At 40.9% G+C, this 17,080-nt stretch overlaps 1 protein-coding gene across 1 annotated transcript in view; it reads left to right on the top strand.

Annotated features, from left to right (window-relative positions):
• abtb2b (ankyrin repeat and BTB (POZ) domain containing 2b) overlaps positions 1-17,080 on the top strand; it is a 37,612-nt gene that overhangs the window by 18,229 nt on the left and 2,303 nt on the right. The window contains exons 2-10 of the mRNA XM_063479983.1: positions 6,152-6,301; positions 8,777-8,987; positions 13,912-14,064; positions 14,442-14,607; positions 14,834-14,923; positions 15,122-15,223; positions 15,332-15,428; positions 16,129-16,264; positions 16,766-17,043. Coding sequence (XP_063336053.1) covers positions 6,152-6,301; positions 8,777-8,987; positions 13,912-14,064; positions 14,442-14,607; positions 14,834-14,923; positions 15,122-15,223; positions 15,332-15,428; positions 16,129-16,264; positions 16,766-17,043 — 1,383 coding nt within the window. The remainder of the gene's footprint in view (positions 1-6,151; positions 6,302-8,776; positions 8,988-13,911; positions 14,065-14,441; positions 14,608-14,833; positions 14,924-15,121; positions 15,224-15,331; positions 15,429-16,128; positions 16,265-16,765; positions 17,044-17,080) is intronic.

Genomic DNA, 17,080 nt, shown 5'->3' with positions numbered 1-17,080 from the left:
ACATGTCACACTTTTAAATGCTTGTTTTAAATATTGCGATCTTAGTTTTACTCACTTTCTTTTAAGCCAGTTCTAAGGGAGCAGTTGGAGGACAGGAGTAGCGCATTATTACCCTACATATCTTTCTAGTAAAGAAAATAGTTTCTCACGTAACTTTGTATCTTAGTGTGTTCTGTAATTGTTCTCTAATTGTTCTCAGTCAGTGACTTCAGGACGCTACATTTACACAGCTGATAAGGTTACTTCCCTTTTTAGCCCCAGCTGAAGATCACCTCTGACCTGTGCCCCCCTAAAGCCAGGGGTTGCCAAAGGTGTCAGAGGGATGTTGGCCAGACCTCACTTCACTTGTCTACCAAGGTCTGTGATTTTTCAGGCTTTGAAAGGTGTGTGACTGGGTGTGTGCATGACTGCGTATGAAAGAGAGGCTTAGCTTCTGTTGCCTTATAATTCAGAACCATAACGATTTGAACACAAATACTCCAGTGTATGGTCACTTTAGTCAATACTGAGATTTTAACTGTCAGCAGCTTCGACTTATGAATGCTTCTTTGTCCATGCTCCACATAGGTAGTACGAACTTGTATGCTAACTTGTCAAATGCTAGATTATTTTAAGCCCAAATATTAATACCCACTTCAAGTTTCTGAATGGTTCTCTGTCCTACAAAAAAAAATCTGTTTAGATAAGATCATTAGGAGGGTTTGCCAGGGCTAGAAAATCCATGTATATTTTTAACACTGTGTACTGTAGTCAGTGGAGCTGACCACAACTAATCATGGTGATTCAACAGAGATATACACATATACAGTAATAAAATTGTGTCATCAGTTTTACAGTTATTCTCTCTCTCAAATCCCGGTCAATGCCGTGTTAAAGATGGAATGCCTAGAAACAAAAGAATGGGGCTGTGCGGGTGACGTTGGAAGTGTGAAAAACAGGTGTTTTGGAGCCTTTACATGTGGAAAACAAGAGGTCAGGTCTATGAGTGAAGGATCACATCTGGCATATGGATTCCACTGGAGAGGAATGAAGCACGAGTGTGGTCGTTTGTGGTGTCAAAGGCAAGAGACGGTGGGAGTGATATACGCCCAAAGACAGCTCTTTCAAACACTGTACTATTGTGTGATTGTCCACATTCCAGTCTCCACAAAGGGACAAGTCTATAGCCTCCTAAACCAGAGTCAGAGCTCCTTCTTTGCCAGGGGAAGTGTCTTTGAAGCCCCCTTTCCTTGACTCTCTGATCCATCCACCCTGTAATGAATGAAGGGGCTGTTAAAGGAGGAGAGGCAGGTGTTTACATGTGTGTGTGTGTGTGTGTGTGTGTGCATGCTGTGTGTGAGAAGTCTCAAGTTTTCTATCAGCTCAGTGAGAATATACAGCAATGTATTGTGTCTTTCACACGCTCTCTTTACAGTAGACAAAACAGATTAACACACACAGACCAATTATGGTCAAAGAATGTATTTTTTGCCAGTGGGAAGAAGTTAAACCGAAAAGTTAAAATCTAAAAATCACACAGATGTTCTTGCCTTGTTATGTATGACAGTTATTTTCTGAGAGTTTAAAATGCAGTCTGAAAGCCTGGCATGCCTAACGTGCTCTAAATAGGTAAGTTGCCACAGTCTGAGAACTTGGAGCTGTTGTTTTGTGTTCTTTGTGTTATCAAATGTAAAACCCAAGGACGGTGATATGAGAAGCAGTAATGTTCTCCAGAGTCTAGATATCCAGCCTATTAATATTGCTACAAAGCATTTCTGCTGAAAACAAGTTATTCAAGTAGAACAAACTGTTGCACTGAGAGATAACACAAGAGTGAGGGTCAAGGCACAAGAAGGAAGGCAAGGATGCATCAACTTTCATCAGCTCATCCATCAGAGTTTTTGGCATATTGTCCTTGCAGATTGCAGTTTATACTTTAGTTTTTCAATTTTGAAACTGATGGCCTGACCATGTAACACAACTTATAAAGACACATGGAGTGACAGGCTCCCTGGACTACATTCAAAAAACTTTCTGCACACCAAAAAGTTAGTTGTTGGATTGTTCTGACCTTCTTTCGACTAGCATGTCGAACATAGTCGTGAATGATAGCTTGGCTGAGCTAGGAGCAGCAGTAACGCTCCTGAGAGATGGTTGAGATGGGCTGGGAACTGCCATAGGCTTTGTGGTAAGTTTCAGCTTTGATTTGTTGCCGAGATTCCCCACATGACATTTGCAAGGTCAGCCTCAGAAATGGAACCATAATGACCACAAAAGAATGAATCCCTTGTGTCACTTCTCTTCCCGTGCCTCACTCTCTTCATAGTCTCAGATATTCCTGCCTTTCCCCCCAGTTCCTCTTCAGTTATATTCTTCTTTTTTTTTCTACATGACTCATTTGTCTTCCTATAAAGCTCTGCGACCTAAGTCCCTCTCCTCCCTGCCCTCATCCTGTCATCTTATCCTCTGCTTCTCCCAGAGAAAAATAATTCACATAGTACTGGAGCTGCTGGTACTCATATTATTTAGTGGTGGTGGAGACAGGCCCTGGTTGGCTTTCAGACCTACATCAGGCCCAAATGACGCAGGCTCGGGTTCAGGGTGAGGCAAGCAACGGGGTGGGACTGTGAGAAACACTAAGTGGTTTTAACCATTTGCCACAGCTTTGAAATATTACAGAATAAATTGAAGCTGTGTTAACATTTTTAAAGATTCTGCTTCAGATCTTCTTGCAACATGCTAATATAGGCTTAATATTCTTGAAAGGTCAACAAGCATCGTGTTTAAAGAGCTTCAGTTTTTCAGTTTGAGGCTGGTACGCTTCACAACTGAAACCAGGTCGATGTTAGTAATGGGTTTCTCTTTTTAAGTTAAGATTTTGAGGAAAGAAATAACATCAATTTGACTTTTTTGTTAATAAATCCAACTACAGGGAGTCAAAATAACTGTTAACTTCTAAAGACAAGTCTTGCACCTTCATATTCATATTTTTACTCACCCACAGTAACAAGACAGATCTTTCAAAATTGCTTTTACAGCTTGAACTAAGCTATATTTGAATGAGTTCTTCTGATTGCACATGACAAACAGCATACTACTCTGACATTGAGGCCACTGTGGCTATAGTGTCCACAAAGCATGACCGTGTACACACAGTAAAACACCTGAGGTGTATTCCATCTACAGAGGAAGAGAAACTGAAATCATCAGACTCCTGTCTCACATGTATGCAGCATGTGTTTTAACAAACTTCCCTCAACTTTCCTTGGAAAGATTGCCAAAGGCCTTTGTAGAATACTGTAGAAACCCCCCAAATTCCCATGAGGCCTTTCTATATAAAATCATAGCTGAAGTTGCACATAATGCACATTTGCACTCTTTTATCTGGACAGATGACAGTGTATTGGTGTGTTTGTGCTCATCAGTGATTAGGAATGAGTTGAAGCTTGTGTATAATTTGTTTGTGTGGCATGTAGCAGTAGTAGTCTGCCACAGCCAGCCGTTTCTATTGTGTTGGAATGGGGAGTCAGCACATATAATACAAGTCAGATGGTGCAGAGAAAGTACGAGAGAGAGAGACTAGATTTCCCCTTTGGCAGAAGTCAGTGTATCATGTACCCTGTGTTGAGTAATCCAATGCTAACACCTTTAGATATTCAAGCTGTCAGGTCCCCCTGATTACAAATTGCACTGAGATGACTGCTACTGTCTGGGCGGGGGGCTTGTCTCAGTCATAAATCATGCAGTATAATAAGAACAAATCCTGCTAACCTGTTTGGGCAGAGACTCAGTGCAATACAGTACTTACTGAAACACACTGACTCTGGCACAGATTTCTATCAATGAGGCAGCATATTTAGAATCATCATGATCATGATCACATGTCAAAGTTATTTAGTCTTTGATGAACTCCACCCATTGGCGCTGACACCTACATGGTTTTCACACATTCACTGCACCCCTTCAACATTTCTAGACATTAGTTGATGGAAAAGCAAATGTCAGATGCAGTCAGATCAGACATTGAACACCCTATAACCTTAACCCTTTACCCTGTAATCTTTAATTGTGTTGATAAGTGAGACACAAGTAATTGTCCAGTGAATTCACAGAGAGCAATGTTTCTTGTTTCTCTTGCACGCTCCATCCAGGCAGAACCATCACTTAAACCAAACAAAGTGTTTCCTGTAGTGGGAAGCCCTTTGAAGTGGATTATCTTCAGTTAGGTGCTATATGAGAGAAAGGACATCTTGAGACAATGCCCCTATCTTATTCTTCCAACAGTTTACCTCCGAAAATGGCTTGTGGTAGTTGTGTGTCACTTTCAAAGGCCTCTGTTGCCTCTTGTCTATACTTATATGAAAGACCAGAAACAAGATTGTAAGTATGAAGCCTGCCATATTTTTCATATGTGTTTACATCATTTCAAAAATATGAAATATACTGAAGAACTCTTATCAGTTCATATATTATACCCAGGCATTTTGGTGTATCTGAAGGCTTTAAAACAAAAGTATATATCCAAAAATGTATGTGTGGTTTCCCTTGGTGTTCTTTCAACATTCCTCCTTTGCCTTCCTTGATTCTGTCAGCAGTAAAAGTACCATTATCTCTTGCTGGCATGTATCACTAAAAGGAAGAGGCTGTAGTGTAAGATGATGGGATTTTTTTTCAACATGCTTCAGCAGTTTTTTCTTTCAACATCCCCCCTCTGATTCCAGTGAGAACACAGCACTTGCCGGAAGCACATGGGAATGTCATTTTAGGGACGGTAGCCCATGTTTTCCCTTTTGGGAGAGAAGGGAGAGTTTAAGATGATGCAGCTTTTTTTCCTCTGGCTTCATAAATAAATCACAAACCTGCTCTGATCATCTTTCCTCTTTTCCATTTCTCTTTTTCATCCTCAGCCATCCCCCCTTATTTCCTCTGGCTTGGCAGAAAGCTTGCTTCATATTCAGAAGCCAAAATAAAGGTTAACTTTTGGGCAGCTAACTGTATTCAGATCAATTAGATGCACAGTAGCTACCTCGGCTTTCAACCAAAAAAACTAAAAACAAAGCAGGCAAAACTAATGAAGCTGGGAGCTTTACCCAGGAGATCTTTTCTGAAAGACAGAAAAGGCCACTCTGTGTTCTTACTTTGACTGGTCGCTACTGTTATCCATTTTAGTTGGAACACAGCAATTAGAGCAGTGAAAGAACAGGACATTATGTTGTTATGCAAGAAATGATTGTATCTCCTTGCATGCTCATCTGACAACCAGGTTTTTTTTTTTGTAACATTACATATTCAAACTGTCAGAGATGGTTGGGTTGGACTAACTGGGTCTGCTGAGTGTTTATTCAAAGAGGAAATGCCAAATTTGTTCATGATTGGGCATAGTTTCATCAGTAGCTGTGCCTTATAACTTAGTACAATTAGGAATTTTGTCTCACAACTCATGAAATTGTATTATTTTAATGTGCTGGAAACAACCATGTCATAATGTTTGCTTATGTATTTCAATTAAGATGTTTCCCGATTAGTTGTGTTTTTTTCACTTCCTCTTTTTGCATGATAAAATCTAAAACTATAAAGGATGTATTTAACAAGTGCTGCTAAGCACGTCCGTTGTATGGGTTATAATGAAGGTTGCTGTCTGTGCTACCATAATTTTTTATCCTTATCTACCAGTATACCTCTGTCTCACTTACTGTTCCTTCATACATCAGTCAAATCAGCCTCAACATCATGCATCTACTAACTTTGCAACCCTTATTCTTTTACAGACATACAACATATGTCTTTTCTGTGTTGTAAAATAGTCACATGTTAGTAATGTTAAAGGCAAGTATTTGGAATGACACAAAATTCACAACTTTGTTTTGGTTTTCAACATGTGTCTAATACAGTTTTGATTGGTTTTGTTTGCATTAGCCTCATGTCACTATGTGCTCTGTTTACTTTCCTGAATGTGCTGAGAGCAAGGCTCAGATTCCCTTGTGTGTTTGGTTGCCCTCAGTGGTGTGGATTACATGTTATAAGGATTACGACGGATGCAGTGAGCAAATACCAGTCGTGTAGGGATTTCTACAACAGCAGTCCTGATGGATATTTCAGAAGTTATGGACATTGATTTAAATGATTCATATCATATCTAAATATCTGTTCCTTTTTGCTTTTATGCCTGTAGGTGTTTTGTCCCTCCCAGCCCATTTCAGTCCCTACACAGAGAACCAACAGTCGTCTGTGGACAGCAGGGAGGATGCTTATGCCCAGCTGGAGCTGAGGACACTGGAACAGTCACTGCTGGCTACCTGTGTAGGCAGCATCTCTGAACTCAGTGAGTATACATATTGTAAATAGTGTGTGTGGTCCTGATTAGAAGCATTTTTTCACATTATGTTTTAATTGATTAAATTCCTCTGAGCTGTGAAGCTACACAGTATCCTTGCCAGAAAAGACAATTACCAGTTCCCAGAAATAATAAAATGTCATGACTTTAAAAAAATGTTGGTGCTTGACCACAAATGCTTTTTTTCTTGCTCTTCTCTTAAAGACACATAACCTTTTATTTTTTAATTCAACAGAAAATAATAGTTCAGACAGCAAAGATAACATATAATTATCACTTTCTCTCCCGAGTCTCATTGTGTGCCTGAATCTGCAAGTCATCTAATGCCGGCTCTTCTAAAAATAAACAGCGGATCAGTTTAGCTACACATGGAGCTCTGGAGAATAAAGTCACAGTGCCTCAGATTGTATATTTGTCATCTGTAATTTGTTTGCAAAGCAGTACACAGTCTTTTTTTTCAGTGAAGTTGGTCCACAATGCAACACTTGACTGTGTCAGCATGCCTCAGACTTTATTGACTTTATTACAGCCTGCTGTCAGTCTGAATACAATTGCATCCCTCTTTTCTTCTGATGTTTTCCTTTGGATTGATGTAGTAATAGAAAGTATAAAGCCGCTGAAAAGCCTGGTACTTATTTGTCCATTAGGTATTAGACCTTGAATGATTGGACAGATTCTTTGTTTAAACATAGACAGCTCTAGACATTCATACGCATCGTGGATGGTAAACACAGAGTCATGCAGGCACACAGCTTTACTGTACTCTACAGTACGTGTGGTCTGTTCAAACTGCAGGCTGCGAGGGAGTTGGCGGCAATGAGGGGTAGGAATAACAAGTAAGATAAAAACAGGAATAGAGTTAGTTTGAGAGATGGAAGTTGGTAAGGCAGAGGATTCAATTTAAGGAGTGAGTGGGTTTAGAGGTGTAGAGAGTCAGGCGGAAATGATGGAGAGGTAGAGAGGTGAAGATTGAGAGTTTTGGGGCATGCACAGAGGAAACGTGGATATTAGAGTTGGACGGAGCAGGGATACATTTCCTTCTCTAAATGAGCTAACACTTTGCTGTTTGTTCCTAAAGCACAAGGCCACGGTTCATACACCGCTGAAGTTAGTGAGGCATTAAGAAAGTATACACATGCACTTAGACAAAGACACACTCTTTCTCTCAGTAGTCTCTTTGTGCAACATCTCTCTGGTGGGGTGAATTTGTACTGTTCTGGGCAGGGCTGATATCCAGACCAATTCACACCTAGAAACACACACAGGCTTGTGTCCGCTAATTCACATACACGCAGCAAAAACACGGTGGGTTTGGCACTCTGATCCTAGCCCAAGACACCAGGCAGACACAGGAGCATCTGTACCAAGCTGCCCAGCTTTACTTGATCACTCAACTGGACTTGGCCAGACACACAAACACACACCATACACAAACATGGTGGATAACTGATAGTAGGCTACAGCACATTTCAACTAAATGGCCAAAATTGTAGGGGAAGTAGCATAACAAACACACTGACTATGGGAAAATGCAGCTTTCACAAAGACTCCAATATATCTGTAATCCAAGAGTGGAGTTATTCATAGGCATCTGACCCCTGGAGCTCAGTTTTGCTTCAAGGCACAATATATTCTGGAAAGGAGAGGCTCTCCATCATGGCCAATAATTCCTACGAGACCTCCTGGAGCAACTGCTGGTGGTGGTTATCACAAAGGGGGCCCTTCAGCTTTAAGTGGGGTCTGTTTTGAGAGGGTTACCCAGCCTAATCCCCTAGAAGTACCCCAAACCTCTTAACGCTGACACACAAACACACTCGCACTGTTGAATTCTTCACCCGTAGCTGATGTGCTGTCTTTTTTTACCCGGGGGTAATTATGCTAAATGAGTGTTACAAGATCCCAAGTTCATCCTGGGCTCCTTCGTTCACACCGCCTCTCCCTGCCCCTCCTCCATTTCCCTGTATGTACTTGTACTTTTATCCAGTTGCACATAGTTCACTGCTAGAGTATAAACTGATGAATCATCTGATGAGCACCATTATACAAACAGCTTTCATTTAAGTGTTCGCTGTCAAATTGCTATATTCTACTTTCTGAAAAGACTTGATGTTAGTATTGCTATTATCATGTGACTGACGCATAACTTTCAAGGTAGAGGGTTTATAACTACTCTGCTACTACTTAAACAGATCAGTAGAGCCTTGATCATGGGTGAATGGCTATTTAGACTGGTCGTCTGGCTTTGCTAATGACAAATACCACTAGAGACATGGATGGAGGGGGGAATCCAGTTTGACTGAGAGCCCATGGGGCTTTTAATGTAAACAGTTTTTAATATGCCACTCATTGATGTCCATAAACTGATTTTTCATACTGCACTACAGAATCAGGAAAATCATTTTTAACCTTCAGTTTTTTAAATTACATATGACTTGTTAACTATCAATGTTTCTGTGGTTCCAGGTGACTTGGTGTCCCGTGCAATGCACCACATGCAGCGCCTGAGCTCAGTACGTCCAGGGCTGAGCCCTGCCCGCCACGCCCGTCCTCAACAGCCTGTGTCCTGGTCGCCTGACGCCCTCCACACCCTTTACTACTTCCTGCGTTGCCCACAAATGGAGTCCATGGAGAATCCCAATCTGGATCCCCCACGCATGGCACTTAGCAAAGAGAGGTGGGGATTATGCATGACTGGACACAAGCAGTTTAGATGCTCCCTCTCTGAGTGCAAAATAGGCAGTGAAATTACAGATCTAATCTTAATCATTGACCTTGTTCCATTTTGTTTTCGATCCCCTGCCCCTTTCACAGAAAATAAGTGGTACTCCTGATTTTCCCTTTCATACACTTGATGCTTATCTCCCTAACTACATTTGTAATTTCAAATGATTTGGTTTGATTCATGAAGCTGACCAAAATGCGGTCAATGCCAGAAGTGTAGCCACTGCAAATAAACAAACCCAAATTGAAACCTTTAACTTCAAAAATGAACAAATGGGTTCTCAGTGAAGTGAAAAGCTTTTTGCAGGCAACACTTCACTTTCATCCTTTTCCTAATCCCATTAGCCTTTGTTCATTTAAGTGTTAACTTTCTGTTGTTGAATTACAAGCAAGCAAAAGCTTCTAGGTGTCAGCAGTAGTGCGATAGAAGGGTGACTTGCACCTTTAGAGTGTAAATTAGGCTGAAGACTGGTGATTAAAAGAATTTTAAGAGGTGGAAATGGTCTGTAATTTTGTTAGGGTCTGCTCAATCTTCCTCAGTTGCATTGAGAAAGTCTGGCAGTTTTTGTGTTCCCTTTATTTCCTGTTGTTTCTTGGAATGAAAATGTTTGCTCAGTCTGGACACAGTGCAGCACATTCCACTCATTTTTTATTTAAAAGTTGTGGCTTTATCTACAAACCTTCCATACCAACCCCTTCCGTATGCTTGGAGGTGTCTCTGGGAAATTACAGTGTTTCTTGCTTTTTTTGCGTTCTACAGAAGTAACTGTTGAGTAACACTCAAGCGAGTCATGTCTCTATTCTCAAAAAATGTGATAAAACATTCGAAAACATTGCATTACATCACTGTTGTTCACAGTGGTTTGCAGTTCTGATACTGTGATATTCAGCACTTCAGATAAATGTGATGGATTATGTGCCTTCGGTTAAAGTAACATGACAAAAGTAGTTGTGCCTGCCAACACACATGAGGTCTGCTCTCAGAAAGAAATCTTCAATTATGTTTTTGTGCCAGAAATGTAAAAACTGGCAGCAATAGGTGTTCGCGGCTTAATTACATTTTTTATACTGATTTATACGGGCATGTCTAAAGGTAACATAAGCATATATAAACGTGCTGGCGCTCCCACTAAGGTGTGAGTGTTCAGTTTGCAGCAGTAAATCAGTTAATGTTGTTGAGGAGATTTTGCCCTTTAATGCTGATAATGAAAATCACATGTTAGGATTATGATGAAGGCATAGCATCTGTCAGGTGATCATAGTTACATGAATGTTTTCACAATGAAATCACCAAAAATATCCACCTTGTCTTCCCCTTATTACACGTTTGTATGGAAATAAACGCAGCTGCCTCCTGTGCATTTAATAAAAAGCAGACAAAGTGCATGTGAGACAAAGTCCCCGTTAGCTTCAAAGTGAACACAACAGCAAATATACACCCTTTTCTTTCACCTGGCTGTTGTTATAAATCCTCAGATGTTTTTAATGCTGGATGTATATCAGCCTAGTTTATGTGTCCAGGATAAAACAGTTTGGCATCCCATCATACTTTATGCTTTTTTTTTTCTTTCTTGACAGCTGCTGCACACAGGTTTGCCTTTCTGCATGTTCATATTCCTATGCATCTCTTTGTGACTGCGTGTCTGTGAATGTTAGAGAACACACTCAGGTGGTGTGAAAACCTGGTAGTGATTACAATACGAGTGCCTGGTAATGATACAGGCTTCTCTCCTCCAGTGGGCCTCTCCCTCTATCTGGCTCAGCCTCTATTAAGAGCTGTGTAAAACCTTTGGTGGAAACCCAAAACCACCAGATCTGTGTGGGCCACATCGTCAGACATTAGAGGGAGCCTGGTGAGAGCCTTATTGCCGAATCCTTGAGAGTACAAGAGAAACCCTCTTTGTTTTGATCCTTTTAAAGCTGGTGCTTAGTTGTGAGTAATAATCTTGTTTTGGAGTAAGAGGGCGCTTAAAGCGTGGGAGGACAGATATTATTGTCTTATTTTCACACTCCACTATTTAAACATACAGAAAAAAGTTGATCAAAAACAATTAACTTTTTTTGTTTTTTACTATTATTGCAACTTCACTAAAAAGCAGCACTTCCAACATTCTTCTAAACAGACCCCCTACTCCTCTGCTTCCTAAAGGAAAAGAGATGTTTTTAATAATGGAGCTTACTTCTAACTGCATTTACATCAGATATGGTTATGACTCCATTCATATCTGAGCCTTACGATTGCAATCTGAAACAAGATCAGTGGTTAACCTTGACCCTTTGGCAAATTGTGATGAGGTCCGCTTTAAAAGCTGATTGAAGTTCCTTTCAGGTTATAGGTTATATAAGACACATGGGGCCAGTGTAGCGTGTGTGATTTTTGCCTCCTAGGTAGAAAAGCCTTTGCTTTTCATTTTGGACAGGTCAGCGTTCGAACACACCTGACCATGATTTGAGCTCACTGTCTTTATGACCTACCAGATGGTGGTAAGCAACGCACCATGAATCAAAGCTAACGTTTACATGTTCACGTGTGGGAGAGTTTGTGTATGTATGTCAGTGCTTCTATATCCTGCTGTTCTCTGTATGAAGCCTTAGTATGAGAGGTCAGTAAGCTAGCCAGAGGCACTATCTGGTTTCGGTCTTAACAGGCTCTGTGGCTTTTGATGTTGCAGAGACTCTGATGAAGCTAAAGTTTGCGTTTCAGGCTGAGGGGCATAACCCGGACACATACGAGGGTCAAAAGGAAGGCGTATGTTAAAAAAAAAAAAAAAAAAAAAGGAGATTGGTCCTATAGGAGAGATAGGATGGGACATTATAAGTGTGCATCTGTCAGCAGTACATGTCTGGCTAATTGGTATAAGAATGCAGCTAAATATCTTGTCAAACACTATTGTCCATTATTAATAGAAAAACTCTACCTTTATTGTTGGCTGATTGACAAAAGGAAGGACAGAGGGGGAAAATCCTTGATGTGCTAAAAGTTAAATATGGATAATAACTGTAGCAAAGTTGGCTCTAGTTAGTGTCTGATTGCAGGCGTGCAGTCAAGTAGTAGGGTGGATACCTATGACATTCAGGAAGCCACACACAAATGAACAGACACACTCACACAGCCCAATTTGTGTTGAGTGGAGGCCATTAAGGGAGAAATAAACATTGATTCCCAAGCCCATTGAGCCCATCCTCAGAAACGTGACATTCTTATCACTCTGCACCCTCTGCACTACCCACAGACTGCCGCCCAACCCCCGTCTTCATTTCGACATACCCCACCTGCTATCTCCCAAACACTTAAAACCATTATATGCACCTACCAGCCACACTTAATCATCCCTCCTCCCCTTGATCCCCTTGTCTGCTTGTTAACTGTCACGCCTGGGTGACAGCAGAGGCTCCTCCCTCTGACTGACTAGCTACTGATAAAGTACTGAGGCAACATCTGAGAGAATAGCTCAAGAAAAAGACTTGAAGAGCTGACAGCAGAGGAGCTGCAGATACCCAAAATTCAGTTAAGGCCTCAAATGTCAGCAAAAAAAAAAAGTTATTAAAGATTAGACTCTGCAGAACAGTGTTAATTATCAAACAAGCATGGCTTCATTATTAACCACTAATTTTGTACCGTCTAGCTAAGAAAAGCTTTATTATTTATGTAAGTTGGGATGCAGCTGTTTGTTCAATTTATGTTATATCAGGTTCATGTTTTAAAAGCTCCACATCAATTGTGAGGAGGAGAGCCATTTTGCAATATGCATTATTAACAAACCCGTGATGAATGAGTGCTCTTGTGCAGAAGGTTCTTTGCTATAGGAAGCCTCCTATTGCTTTTTAAAGTAAGCACAGTAAGGAGAGTAAATGGCACAGCAGTGCTACTGACAGTAACTATAATCCCAAAATACATTGCTGTGTTCTTGTATACTGCCCATGCTTTTGCTACCATGGATATTCATTATGTAAGTCTTTCATTTTCCAAGAACAAAGGAATGGCCACTGATAAAAAACTATTTCTCAGCATGAGAAAGGCAGTCTAATAACACAGAGACGTTGTTCAAACAATCATTAACGGCTCTTAAATGAGGCTTCATATGATCAAAAGCAAACAGTAGTCACATTCATGCTAATTTGTCATTGTTCACAAACACATTCTATTCACATATGGTGGGAGAGAGGCGCAGACGAGAAGGGACTGATAACAGATAACAAGCTAGACTATAAAAGGACAAATGCAAAGACGGCAATCAAGTGCCACGTTCACAAACATGACAGCAGACCAAATGTTGTGTCCTCGTGGTTTTTTCCCCACATATACTTCTTCAGGAATAACAACACTTGCCCTGTTACTTCAGCTTTAGGTCACAATTTTTAATTTCAGGTGATTCTTTCTGTTTTTGTTGAAGATCTTGGTTAAACATAAGTAGCCGCTATCTTGTATTTTTACATGACCGCAAAGACATGAAATGTGTGAATATAGATTAGTCATATAGAAACATCTGTTTCTTGAGCCTTAGAGGGATGACATCAGCGAGAATGCCGGTTGAGATTAGTAAAGATGACTCGTGCTGTAAAATGAATGTGGGTTGGTGATGTTGTAAGTCATCTGGCTGAAGACAGTCTATGAGTTAATTCCCAAAGTGACTGAATTATGAGTGTTTAAGTTTACACTCCCCACTAAAGTCATCTAGTCTTTCACAGAGCCTCATCTTTTACTGGCTCACTTCAATAAAGATTTGAATTTACTGGTTTACAAGATCACTTTCTGTGTACATTCAGGGAAATACCAATGTCTGTTACCTAGCAGTGAGTGGTACACATTATCATAACCAGTAATAATTGGACCAAAGCAAACAGAAGGTGAATGATTTCTCTTTTTTTGCTCATAGGCCTTTTCTGTTGCTGCCACCTTTAATGGAGTGGATGAGGGTGGCCATAGTTCACGCCGAGCATCGCAGGAGTTTATTAGTGGACAGCGATGATGTCAGACAGACGGCGAGGCTTCTCCTTCCAGGATTGGACTGTGAGCCGAGACAACTGAAGTAAGTGAGAACACTCATTCACCTCACTCACTCTGCTGGGATGAAAGTGCTTAAAATATAAATACAAACCTTACTAATAATTTCAGGAAAAGAAAAACTAAGACTGATGTTTTATTTGAGCTGGACATCTGTCGCTTAATCATTTGTATTTAGCAAATGATTGTATGCGGTAAATTAATGTTTGTTAACTATTGTGTGGCTCATTAACTTTACTTCTTTCTATAGAAAGCATCATTAACATATGTAAGCCACAAGGTGCATAAAACAAGCATCTTAGAAAAGCGACCGAGTAGATCCTGATAAATTAGCCATCAGCCAGAGAGCTCTCAGAAGTTAATTGGTAACTGGTTATTTATTCACTTTTAATTTTTTTTCAGGCCTGAGTGTTGCTTCAGCTCCTTCAAGCGTCTCGACTCCAAAGCTGCCTCTGATAAGTTCCACCTTGATTTGGGTTTTCGGATGCTCAACTGCGGTCGCACAGATCTTATTGGCCAAGCAATCGATCTACTGGGACCAGATGGGGTGAACAGTATGGATGACCAGGTAAATCTGACTTAATTTATGTTGTGGAGATATAAATGTAAGCCGTTAGCTCGAGCAAACCACCTCTCATTTGGGGACACAAAGCAGGCCCCTTATACAATACGATAAATCTCAAGGAAATTGCTGTAAATCCATGAAATATCCTTAGAAGTGATGGAAACATAGCTTTGTGTTATAACTTGTTCAAAGCTTCATGCATTTGCTTCTACTCTTGTTTTCATTACAGGGTATGACCCCTCTGATGTACGCCTGCGCAGCTGGAGACGAAGCCCTCGTCCAGATGCTGATTGATGCTGGGGCCAACCTTGACGTGGCGGTAAATATGCTTAAATATTTCCAATGTGGTCAAATCTGTCTTAATTTAAGCACATTTTGTATCCCTTTACATCTATAAACAGGAAAAGTTTCCATTATTAAAGCATGTAAGAGGCTCTTATGAATGTAATGTTTTCTCTGTGTGTGTGTGTGTGTTTGTGATCTTGGTGTGTAATACTGATTTAATCTGTGTTGCCAGGTACCACCCTGCTCCCCCAAGCACCCCTCTGTGCATCCTGATAGTCGACACTGGGCAGCCCTCACCTTTGCAGTGTTGCATGGACACATTTCTGTGGTGCAGGTCCGAAACACATACATAAACAAGCTACATGTTGCTTGTTTATGTCACAATGACCCTTACAAGATGTCAAATATTGTTTAATATAACAGAGGTAATGTGCCTTTGCAGCTTCTTTTGGATGCAGGAGCCAATGTGGAGGGGGCTGCAGTCCGCAATGGACAGGAGAGTACAGCAGACACTCCACTGCAGCTGGCTTCAGCAGCAGGTGGGCAAACACACAAGGAACAGCTGATGTTAGAGTGGTGTCCATCTCACAGTGGGTCTGTGTTATGGCCACTAAATTACCACTTACTGTATAATTATAGAGGCAAAAAGTCAGTAGGAAGGTTTGACAAAGGAAAAGATTTTGTTGTACAGCTTGTCTATCACCTTTATTAAAAGCGGTAATAATAACTTTATTGGTTATTTGTAACTAACAGAGTGCTAGTTCCAAAGACCACCTAGAGTAACACTTGGATTAACTTGTGACTCAGCAGGAGGAATGAGGAAATGAGCGAGTAAATGAAGGGGCAGTGACAGCAGCAGTGTGCCGCTTGTGGTTGTTTAGTAGTCTGTGGCCTGCATTCCTCTGTGGGATCATCTGAAAGCAACATGTAGCTTGAGTAAAGAAAACACACGCTCTTCATAGCAGCAGTGACAGTGTGTAAATAGTGCCTGCAATGAATGTGTTGGCTGTTTAAATATGTCAAATGAAATGTGATAAATTTTCATTTATGTTTGTGGTGTATAAATGTTTAAAATGGACCTAAACCAGTAACAAACAAAAATGTTGAAATTTTGGGAATGATGAATGATGGTAGAAAATCAAGTACACTGGACAAGTGGGGAAAAATAAGCACAAGGATAATAAATTATCTGTAAGTTTATGAAGAAAGTGGAAATATTTATCTATTTGTGCTTCCCAGGCAACTATGAGATGGTGAGTTTGCTACTGGCACGAGGCGCTGACCCCTTATCAAAGAACCATGGTGGAAACGCCCTTACATCATCCCTCTATGAGGACATGAACTGCTTCAGTCATGCTGCTGCACATGGACACAGGTATGTATCCCCCAGTCTGAACATATGCTGAAAACTAGTACTGGAAGACCAACTGTAAACATTTGCACACGTAGCACAGAAATAATGCATCTGTCAGCTTTATATTACACATGACTAGAGTTAGAGTTTGTGCTGTGAGGACAGATTCAAACATTTTATCGTGTGATTTAGGAAGAGCTTGAAAGTTTTGTAGTGTGAAAGGAAAGTTTAAGGTGTCATTCTATTCAGAGTCAATTTGTTTCTGAAGACCAGCTGGTGGTGTAAACTTCTCCACCTGTTCACTCTGTCTGTGTGAACACGATGTAGACTCAACACTTTACATTCCTCAGTGAGGGTGATAGATTACGTAATGAGAGAGGAGACTCCAGGGTTGCAGAATTGGAAGTACATGTTGCCGTTTTGGCAGATATTAATGATCCTCCACCTTCTAACTTTCTTTTCTTGTTTCCTTCCTTGCATGCCCTCTTTCTGCCCTCATCCTACTTCCTATTTATCTTGCAGGAACGTGCTGAGAAAGCTACTGACTCAGCCGCAGCAAGTCAAAGAGGATGTCCTGTCTCTGGAGGAGATCCTGGCTGAGGGGGTTGAAGATGAGACGGCTGGGATCTGCCCTTTCGTCCATCTTTCCCCTCTTCCTAACTCTTCCAATGGTCTCCTGCCGATGCCAGAAGTGGGCATACCAAGGCTCTGCAAAGCCAGGATGAAGGCTCTCCAAGAGGCCAGCTACTACAGCGCTGAGCATGGCTACCTGGACGTCACCATGGAGCTGCATGCTATGGGTACTTTTCAAATGGCAAGAAGAGGATGTGCCTACTT

Source organism: Pelmatolapia mariae, linkage group LG7 (genome assembly GCF_036321145.2).
Source record: "Pelmatolapia mariae isolate MD_Pm_ZW linkage group LG7, Pm_UMD_F_2, whole genome shotgun sequence".
NCBI lineage: Eukaryota > Metazoa > Chordata > Actinopteri > Cichliformes > Cichlidae > Pelmatolapia > Pelmatolapia mariae.
Note: the sequence above shows the minus strand (reverse complement) of the source record. Positions and strands in the feature narration are given on the sequence as shown.